The sequence below is a fragment of the Helianthus annuus genome, chromosome 11, assembly GCF_002127325.2.
Source record: "Helianthus annuus cultivar XRQ/B chromosome 11, HanXRQr2.0-SUNRISE, whole genome shotgun sequence".
Taxonomy (NCBI): domain Eukaryota; kingdom Viridiplantae; phylum Streptophyta; class Magnoliopsida; order Asterales; family Asteraceae; genus Helianthus; species Helianthus annuus.
Genome location: NC_035443.2, coordinates 22657568 through 22668875, shown reverse-complemented (window position 1 = coordinate 22668875; position 11308 = coordinate 22657568). Strand labels below are relative to the sequence as shown.

Genomic DNA, 11308 nt, shown 5'->3' with positions numbered 1-11308 from the left:
CGTTGGGCTAGTCGTTTGGTATGGCTATTGGCCAACGGCTATTTTAAAAAAAAAACTTTTACTTATATTCTATATAAATCAAACAATTCTTACTCATTTTTACTATCCAAAAATTCAAAAAACCACTACCAATCTCCAAAAAAATATATATACAATGGATTCTTAAAGTTCAAGCAATTCGTATGATAAATTTGTTTTGTTTCGACACTTCATAAATTCGACTCCATTGAAGATGAAGATGATTGATTTTTGTTTTTGTGATGTAATGTATTTTTTTTATTGTAGTTATTTAATATAAATAAAAAAGTGTTTTTAAAATTACTTTATTAAATTCTATGATTAATATAAAAAATAAAAATAAACAAAATTTGGTGCCACATGGCACCTCAACGTCGCCTGGCCTCGCCCCTTCCACACCCCACTTTTTTGGATATGGACTGGTGAAGTCCACGACTACCACGTGTCGAGCAATGCTCTCAACTCAAGTCCCCCACACTCCATAGTCTAATATTGCTAGCTATCTAAACAAACGTTGATTCAATTTTGCTTATAACAATTCGTAATTATATACGTATGTTGTGTACTTATATATAATAATGCTTAACTATACACATGTGTTGCGTAATTATCTACATATTTTGTGTAACTAGACATGTATGATATGTTATTATACAGACGTCTATATATATCTCACCTAAAATACAAGTGTCGCATCTTAATGCTTTCATTACGTTACTTCTTCGAAATAAGTTTTTTTTTAAATAAGTTCTTCTAATATTGTTACTTCTTCGAAATAAGTTACTTTGTAAAGAAACAAATCACTATTTAATTAATAGTTTTACTATAAATATTTTTGCATCACTATATATTTTTTGTAACGCACAACATTTAATAAAATAAACAAATACTTATTCACTTGTAACGCACAACATTTATACTTATTCACTTGTATCACATAATAAATAGACATTTAAATTTTTAAATCAAGCTAATTTATAACAATATTACGTTAGTAAATAAGTTTAAATAAAAATAAAGATTTTACGAATCTTGTACGCTATTAATATTTGCAAGTTTCATTGTCAGAATATCGTTTCCAATTTACCAACTTTGTCTCCCTATATAAGTGAATCGTTTTGATTGTACAATCATCCCATTTTCGACGCTATGGCCAGTCTTTTCAAATCCACCCTTTGCTTGTTGTTAGTTTTGTCGACCTTCATCTCACTTTCACAATGTGCACCTCCATCAAACGTAGATATAAAAGCGAGAAAGGATATGTGTAGTATATTGCAAAAACACGGGTTTAACAAGCTAGCATTGAAGTGTTATAAGAGGAGGGTCATGTCAGAAGCACACATCGTTTCTCGACGACTAGTCCCCGGAGGCCCCAATCCCGATACCAATTTCATTGGTTCTTTACGACTAGTCCCTGGAGGCCCCAATCCTGATACCAACTTCATCGGTTCTCAACGACTAGTCCCTAGTGGTCCAAATCCCGATACCAACTTCATCGGTTCTCAACGACTAGTCCCCAGTGACCCCAATCCCGATACCAACTTCATCGGTTCTCAACGACTAGTCCCCAGTGGCCCGAATCCCGATACCAACTTCATTGGTTCTCAACGACTAGTCCCCAGTGGCCCCAATCCCGATACCAACTTCATCGGTTCTCAACGACTAGTCCCCAGTGGCCCCAATCCCGATACCAACTTCTTTGGTTCTCAACGACTAGTCCCCAGTGGCCCCAATCCCGATACCAACTTCATCGGTTCTCAACGACTAGTCCCCAGTGGCCCCAATCCCGATACCAATTTCATCGGTTCTCAACGACTGGTCCCCGGAGGCCCCAATCCTGATACCAATTTCATCGGTTCTTAACGATTGGTCCCCGGAGGCCCTAATATTGATCACAATTTTTAAAGTTCTTTCTTAGTGATGGTGGTTCTTATGTAAGTGTGCGTGCGCACATTTCTTATATTTCTTTGTTTTTGTCTAATAAAATATTCCCTGATTTATATAAAGGAATATGCACGTATAAAAGTCGGTTCTCTTTGTTATTTTTTTTTATTTTATTTTATTTTATTTTTTTTGCGATAGCCGTGATAACTTATTATGAAAATTCATGAGACCTCGTTAGTAGTTCATATTGTGCTAACCATTCAGACTAGCTAAAACACAACTTTTGAGCATGAAACATTTTTAAGAGGCTATTTTAAAACACAACTTACATTGAACATGAACCATTCATGAGATCTTTGTTTTATTGACTTGGAGTTTTTTTATGTAGGTTGAAACTCTATAAAAGATGATAAATAAATAATCTAACTTCATTCAAAAGCTTGAAAATTAACGTAGATATTGAGTAGCTAGAAAATAGTCATCAAAATTATGTTAAATAAAACAATTACGGTTAAGAAAATGTACACTATTAATTGTATCAGTTGTTAGAACACATAGGATTAAAAATTTTCAATAAGAATTTGGGAAATCTTAAATATAAACTTATAGTCGATTCATTATATGATTTGAGCCTCTTTGTTTAAATGATAAGATTCAAATTTCAATAAAAATCAATTAGTTCCATAATACTGGAAGTAGAAAATGAAAAAAAAAAAAAAAAAACTTCTTATGGCACTGATATTTAAATAGTATTTTATTGTGTCAAGGGATCGACCGAGAAAAGAGAAATTAATGGTAAGTATTGTGATTTGTTATATCATGTACAATGGATTCTCCATCCTTATAAAACAATTTTTATCTAAAGTTTGTTTAACTTTTAAAACTTCTATTTAATTTGTATTAAGAACGAGAAGTTAGACGGTGGGGTATGGTGGGGCGTGGGTTGGGGCATGGTGTGATACGTGGACTATGAGACACCCAAGATCAAAAGCCAATTTCAAAGAGGTATGGTAGGGCGTGGGTTGGGTGGTGTGGAAAAAAAAAAACAATTTCAAAGGCTAGTGCTCTTGGCCAATGAGGTTCCGCCATGTCCATGTGGTAGCCCTGCCCCACGCCCGGCCTTAAACTTCCGCCCAAGAGACCACGCCCAAACCCAAGCCCACCCGGGGTGGGGACTTGGGCGTTTCTCTCCAACCCACACCCCATACCCCATAGTCTTAGTTCCTAAATTTAATTTGTATTCCTAAATATTAGTTCTGACCATCGTTGCCAATAGGAAGTTTAGTGTTCCTTGATAATTGAAAGGTCTGATGTATCTAGTGTTGAAAAAATCAGATTAGTCGCTAGTCGGTCGATTATTGATTAATTTTTAGCTAATCGGTGTAATAATCTCTAGTCGGCCGAAATTAGCGATCCGCCAAGATTCTAGCCAAAACCTTAAAATTCTGGTAATTAATCATGTATAATTAAAAAAAAAAACAGGTCGATGAAGGGCTAAAAATTGTCTACTTTAAACGCTAGGAACGATTCTCAGTCGTTGGATGAAACCAATCAAGGGACAAGATTGACGCGCTGGCGTTTTTGTAATTAACTGTAACCCTAAAAAACGTGAGCTGGGTGATTACTGGTGAAAGATTAATTTGAGGATAGAAAAGCAAATTATAGCAGATCTTATATAGATCTTATATGAAAGGGAATGAAAATGCCAAACCGCCATGGAAACTATTAAACTACCAAAACTTTTATAGACATAAATGTTGTTTTCAGAATCATAAATGTTGATGGTTCTGAAACGCCACATAAAATATAAAGTGGGCATGTTGTCTTTGTAGTTATGGTTTATTTTGTGCAAAAAAAGAACGCGCCAAAAAAATCCATTATATAACACCTCTATCGTTGTATAAAACACACATGGCAAAGAAAACGCAATATCATATAAACAGCATACAAAAAAAATGCATTAACAAAAGTAACAAGTAACGACCAACATAGTTTTATGGAGGTTCGAGTCATCAATTGATAGATTCGTAACCAGATTCGCAGACAGAATAAGACTAATGGTCAAGATAATAAACGCCATAATGAATATGGCTGAAGATGTTTAAAGGGGACTACTCACGACCTTAGGGTTCCTTTTGATAACTTGTGTGAAAAAAAAATACACACCTTAATCAGAAGACTAAGAAGAGAGTTTCCAAAATATATTGATGATGATTTTCAGGAAGAAACAGTTACAGGTTCACGTTATGATGAGGAAATGGAAATAGTAAATGTTATGTGGAGTTATGGAGTGGAAGAAGGTTACCTAATTGATACCATCTTAATAAGACAGGGTCTTGATTTTCTGCAACAACTTTGTAGCTTTATGGCTTTAAACACTGTCAGATCTCCAACAGTTGTTTCACTTGAAGAAATGTTTTAATGGAGACTTCAAACACTGTAGGAATTAAACGTCAATAAGTGTGAATCTGAAAATGAAGATGAAGAATCTGAACAAGAAGAAGAAGGGAGTGGTGGTTACATCTTTGCTGTAATCCCATCAGATGATGAATTTTGACTTTTTTTTGAATTTTGATGAATGGTTGGCGTGTTTTTAAATGAGTGAAAGGTTTTTCTTTATGAAAACGCCATGATATGTTAAAATAATATCTTTAAAAACGCAAGTTACATTAGATAAAATGTTAAAACACCAATGATATATTGATAAAACGCTAAACTATGTTAAATGGTTGAAACACAAAATTGAATTTAAAATGTAAAAATAAACGTCAATCTTTGTCATGATGCAAATAAAAACAAATCAATTTGTCAAACGAAAATAAAATGCCAAAGTATTCTTCGCTCGCATATGCTCTCAAGGAACGTGTTGATCTTCTTTTAATCACAGGTTGCTTGCATGTAGAGGCATAATGACCATATTTCTTTCAATTTTGACACCGTCTTTCTTTCATCCCCGCCTTCTTTTTTGACATTTCAATGGGCTCATTGTAACAACCCTCACCCGAAACTATAAATTATTATCTTATTTAACCTATAGGAAACCCTAATTAAGACACCCAAGTAATTTAGCATAAACCCTAAAAATTTTAGAACAATCAGAATCAGGATCAGGGCCCCTAAAACTCAGGGGGGGTAAACCCTAGCTTACGATTATCCATATAATACGCTGTCTAAATTGAATTTATAAAAACTGTCGACTCACCTGAGCTAGTTGGACACGTACCTACCCTACCCTAAAAATGACATCCCAGGCGATACGCGGGAGGTTCCCCGAATTCTTCCGCGACACGCGGGAGATGCAAATTTTCAGTATAAATAGAGGGCCTTGGGACTTGAATCTGGAAGTTGAAACGACGTAGAAATTCCAATTCTACGCTGAGTTATAGTTCGATTACTACAAAATCACTAATTAGTAGAGGGGATGCTGCTACGATACAGGGTATTAACTCGATCGCTATTACGATTCATTTTCCGAGATCAATATATCCAATGGATGTTTAAGTGCCGCCCACATTAGGGTTATACTTTGTCGTTCGTCGTTAATTCGATGGATGTTTAAGTATCATACTTTGTCGTTCGTCGTTAAATCGATGGATGTTTAAGTATCGCACTTTGTCGTTCGTTGTGAGAATTTGATCTCGTGGGTTATCGTAATTGTTGTATTAAGTTACCTACCTAGTTCGTATGCACTAGGTTACAAGGCTAAATCAATAGGCTAATCTCTGCCTGTATAAATCTGCAATATATCAAACTTTGGCCGTATGAATCTGCATGATTATAATGTGAGTCATTCTCTCTTTTTAATCAATTATTTTACAATACTCCAAATTATTTTTCAGAAGTGTAATTACAGTGATTAAGTTGATGTAATCACCAAATTACAGCCAGTATGTGGGGTATTGTGCACATTACTACAGTTTAAATCATTTTAGGTGGGCGAACCTAATTTAATTGATTTACGTCATTCATTGGGGCAGCCAATGGTGATATGACCACTGTCACAGATCCGGTCGAGTGACAAATACTGTGGGTAGTTGGTTGATATCAGAAACATGCGTAAAAGATCTTAACACTGTGAATTATAGCAAATGTGTCGTTTTCAGTAAAATGAATGATTCACTCAGTATTTCCCGCTGACAAAACCTTTTTAAAACGCGTTTCAGGTAATTACAAGTAGATTGGAGTAAGGAGTGAATCCGACACTGAAAGACTTCAAGAAGTGGCTTATTTTATTTATTAAAATCAAATTAAGAAATATTGTTTTATATAATAAAATTTATCTTTATTAAAGCTACCATTGTAAAACCTGGGTTTATCCCATCTATTTAAATAAAATCCGGTGGTTTCTAAACTCTGATATTTTCCTAACTCACGGTCCTGATGAAATTTCCGCTGCAATGTTTTTCAAAATAATCACCGGTACCACTGGACTGCTCGCGGCTCCCGATTCCGGCTAGGATGGGGTCGGGGGTCGTGACAGAAGGTGGTATCAGAGCTAAGCCACTGCTTTAAGCCTATAAGTGTTGTGATAATGATACTTAAGCTTAAATAAAAGAGTTAGGAGATTGCTATTAACGGGTAGCACATCTGATAACATTTAGACTTGAACATAAGAAAAGATGCCTTAGTATAAGCTAAGCCACTTGTTTACGCAATTAGGTGTTATAATAATACCTAAGTTTAAATGGAAAATTAGAAGCTTAATATTATCTGATAGCACTCCGGATGATATTTAGACTTGAATTTAAGAATTTTGCCTTAAATAAACTTTAAAGGTAAATTACTTATATAAGTACAATGTAATGGATATTGGTATTCCATAAAAATGACAATTAGCAGGCAATAGCACGTAATTGCTTCTTACTTATTGATATTATTTAGTCGAGAATAAGATATGTTAGGGAAATATAAATTTCCTTGATTCTGGATAAAAGTCCTAATAAAAGAGGCACTTTTAAAAATCTTGAAAAAATACTATTTATGGGAAATAGAAAATTTTCTCCGGCAAAACTAGGTATAGAGTAGCAGACTCTCCAGTTTGTCCGGATATACTGAGATTACCTCTCCGGCGTGAACCGGGTAAGACGGGGTATATAATATGTCAAACAAGTGACAAGATTTCCCTAAAATAGCATTATGACCAGATATTTGATTGGGTTTTTGGAAATATGACTTTGTTAATACGTTGACTTGATAAATGGTATGTTTATTTCAGCATGTGAAATATGTGATTATATAGATAGGTATATCTATAAGGAAATCCAAAAACCATAAGGATTGACAATTTGAAATAAAGCACTAGCATCTGTGTCTAGATTTCTTTATCAGGAATACCTTTCCGATATCAAATATTATTCCGTTTGATCAATTGTCCCGTAGCTCGTTTGACAATGGAAACCCATTAAGTTGGGACATCATTAAGAGTAAAAGAAATTCTAAAAGAATTACCATATATGATTTACGCAAATAAAGTTGTGCTAATGCACAAGAAAGCACATGAAACTTATTAAATTATATGTCCACAAACGTCGAAGTTTATCACACACGACTTCCAAGGCAAGACCTTTGGAAATTATAAATTGGGCACTATGACATCAATACTATTTCCGCCAGTAGAAAAAAAACGACTAATTAGAAAGAAACACTCTTGCCACACGATTCTACAAACAATACAAATCTCGCTAAGGTACGTTGTAACGAGATTTCACAAACATCGGTGCACAGTTTAACCATCTTCACACTGCAAAAAGGAATCACATACCTTTGTAAATTCTCTATTTTATTTTATTTTCGACATTCCATAATAACGTCACACTAGTTATCACACGGAATTCCAAGTAAAGTTTTTATATTATTGAAATTCTGACTTCTGCCTATAGTAAGTTAACTCTCGTGTTTCTACTCCTTCTAATAGGCATCATACCATGAGGATTTCTTTCATAGTAGCTAATTTTTACACTTCTTGGTAAATCCACACGTTCATTGTACTTATGGTTCATTCAAATTAGGAAGACCATAGGAGGACATTATACCAATTGTTGTTTTATCAAAAGTTCAAATATCATTTCGCTATAATTGATCTTTGCATAGTAAAACCTCGTTTTACAAAGCGATGACTCTTTAATATCAAATCAATTTCTTGAAAAACTCGATTTTCCATGGTTTCTGTTGTAATGATGTCCAAACTTCCTTATTACAACTCGTTTTGTTCAAACCCAGTTAAATTGTTCGCAATTTGTATTCAATTCCAGGTCCCATATGATATTTTAAGCCATCATATTCAAATCCAAAATAATCCCAATAAGCACTTTGATTCTCTTGAACTATAACATGTTTTTGGCCTTCGACTTCACTAAAATGTTTCTTTGATCACAATCACCCTTTGGTGACATTTCCACAAAATCTGAAGATTTCGCTAATCTCGGATTTAATTATTTATTTATTTAAAAAAATTATTTATATTAAATTGCCTTATTAATTTATTCTATATAAGCAATCTTAAAACAATCATATACTCAGATAATGATACACAAATTCACCTCCTATTCCGATTTAAGTTTATAATAATATATCAGCATTTTAAATACTCTGGTTATTGTCAGGAGCAGATATTGAATAGCCTAGCCTTAGTTAGGCATGGACTGATCACCTATGCTTAAACAAGGCAGTACTAATCAATATCCAACCATAATAATAACCATTTAATGTATATAAATTAAGTTATCATACTTATTTATTCCAATAGTCAAAAAGAACATTGTGAGCATTTGCATGCACTCTTAACTTTGTTAAGAAAAGAGAAGTTGTACGCCAAATTATCGAAGTATGAATTCTGGCTACAGGAAGTGCAATTCTTAGGTCATGTGGAAAATCACGAAGGTATCCATGTAAATCCTCCTAAAATAGAAACAATTACTAAATAGAGGGTTCCGCAAACAGCCATAAAAGTTCGAAGTTTTCTAGGTTTAACTGGATACTATAGACAATTTATCAAAGATTTTTCTAAAATAACTAAACCCTTAACTCAGCTAACCTGTAAAACAGTTAAGTTTGAGTGGACCTAGACAAGGAGAAGCTCTTAAGATATTAAATCAAAGGTTAACAAGTGCTTCAATTTTAGCATTGCCAGAAGGAACTGAAGATTTTGAAGTATATTGTGATGCTTCAAAATTAGGAGTAGAGTGTGTTGATGCAACGCAAAAAGGTAATTGCGTATGCCTCCAGGCACTTGAAAAAGCACGAGGAAAATTATACAACTCATGATTTAAAATTAGGAACTATAATTTTGCCCTCAAGATTTGGAGACATTATCTGTAGATACAGATCACAAAAACTTAAGGTACGCATTTGGGCAAAAAGAACTAAACATGAGGCAAAGAAGATAAATGGAAATCCTAAATGAGTACGACTGTGATATCCAGTATCACGAAGAAAAGCAAATGTAGTTACAGATGCTTTAAGTCGTAAGTATCATGAAAAGCAAAAGCGAGGCCATGCTCTTAGATTAGATCTACAGTTAGATTTAATGGAACAACTAAAGAAAGTTCAAGAAACAGCAATCGAAGACGATGCTGAAGGAATAAAAGGACAAGCCAAAGAATTAACACGAGGAAGTGATAGAATTTGGAGATTCCCTAAGAAAACAATTGGGTACCTAAGCAGGGAAAAGTAAGAAGTAAAATTCTAGAGGAATCCCATAGATCTAGGTATACCATGTACCCAGGTAACAATAAGATGTACCAAGATTTAAGAAATAACTTTTGGTGGATAGGAATGAAAAATGGACATTGCCAGTCATGTATCTAAGTATCTTACTTGTTCACAAGTTAAGGCAGAGCACTAGAAACCTTCAGGATTACTCCAACAATTAGAAATGCCTATATGGAAATAGGAACTTTTAACAATGGATTTTGTTACTAAGTTACCCAAAACCAGAAAAGGTAATAATGCGATTTGAGTAATCATGGATCGATTTACCCAAATCAGCTCATCTTCTAACTATGAAAGAAACCTTTAGCATGGAAAGGTTAACCAAGTTGTACGTAGATGAAATAGTATCCTTACATGGAGTTCCACTCTCCATTGTATCGGACAGAGATAGTCGTTTCACTTCTCATTTCTGGACAAGTTTCCAAATAGCAATGAGAACACGACTAAATTTAAGTACAGCTTATCATCCCCAAACAGACGGACAAAGTGAAAGAACCATTCAAACCTTGGAAGACATGCTGCGAGCATGTGTGATAACCATTCAAGTAGGATAACCACTTACCCTTAATTAAATTCTCCTATAAAAGTATCGAAACTGTCCCATTCGAAGCACTGTACGGACGCAAGTGCAAAACTCCAGTTTGTTGAGCAGAAATAGGAAAAAGTTAAATATCAGATCCTAAAATTTGTACAAGAAACCCTTGACAAAATAACTCAAATCAAGGAAAGACTAAAAACGGCTCGAGATTGCCAGAAAAGCTATGCGGACAATCACTGCAAGCCATTAAAGTTTCAAGTCGGAGACAAAGTACTTCTGAAAGTTTCTCCTTGGAAAAGAATAGTACGATTCGGTAAGAAAGGAAAACTGAGTCCAAAAGTACATAGGACCATTTCCAGTAATTCAACGCATAGAACCAGTTGCCTATCATTTACAACTACCAGAAGAATTAGCCGGAGTACATGATGTATTTCATGTCTCCAATCTCAAGAAATGTTTAATCTCTGGTAGTACCTCTTCAAGATATAGAGGTAAATGAAAAGTTAAACTTTGTTGAGAAACCCCTTCAGATGAAAGATCGAAGGATGAAATTTCTCAAACACAAACGCCTAGTATTGGTCAAAATCAAGTGGGATTCAAAGAAAGGACCAGAATACACTTAAGATCTGGAATCAGAAATGAAACAAAAAGATCCTCATCTATTTCAGTAAATCTCGAGGACGAGATTTTTCTTAAGGTGGGGAGGATGTAACAACCCTCACCCGAAACTATAAATTATTATCTTATTTAACCTATAGGAAACCCTAATTAAGACAACCAAGTAATTTAGCATAAACCCTAAAAATTTTAGAACAACCAGAATCAGGATCAGGGCCCCTAAAACTCGGGGGGGGGGGGTAAACCCTAGCTTACGATTATCCATATAATACGCTGTCTAAATTGAATTTATAAAAACTGTCGACTCACCTGAGCTAGTTGGACACGTACCTACCCTACCCTAAAAATGACATCCCAGGCGATACGCGGGAGGTTCCCCGAATTCTTCCGCGACACGCGGGAGATGCAAATTTTCAGTATAAATAGAGGGCCTTGGGACTTGAATCTGGAAGTTGAAACGACGTAGAAATTCCAATTCTACGCTGAGTTATAGTTCGATTACTACAAAATCACTAATTAGTAGAGGGGATGCTGCTACGA

At 34.8% G+C, this 11308-nt stretch overlaps 1 protein-coding gene across 1 annotated transcript; it reads left to right on the top strand.

The window, feature by feature from the left end:
* The first annotated feature begins 1167 nt into the window (after nucleotides 1–1167).
* Nucleotides 1168–1881, top strand: LOC110933843. Its single transcript, XM_022177046.1, has one exon. The coding sequence runs from the start codon at nucleotides 1168–1170 to the stop codon at nucleotides 1879–1881; it is 714 nt and encodes a 237-aa protein (XP_022032738.1).
* The last annotated feature ends 9427 nt before the right edge of the window (nucleotides 1882–11308 follow it).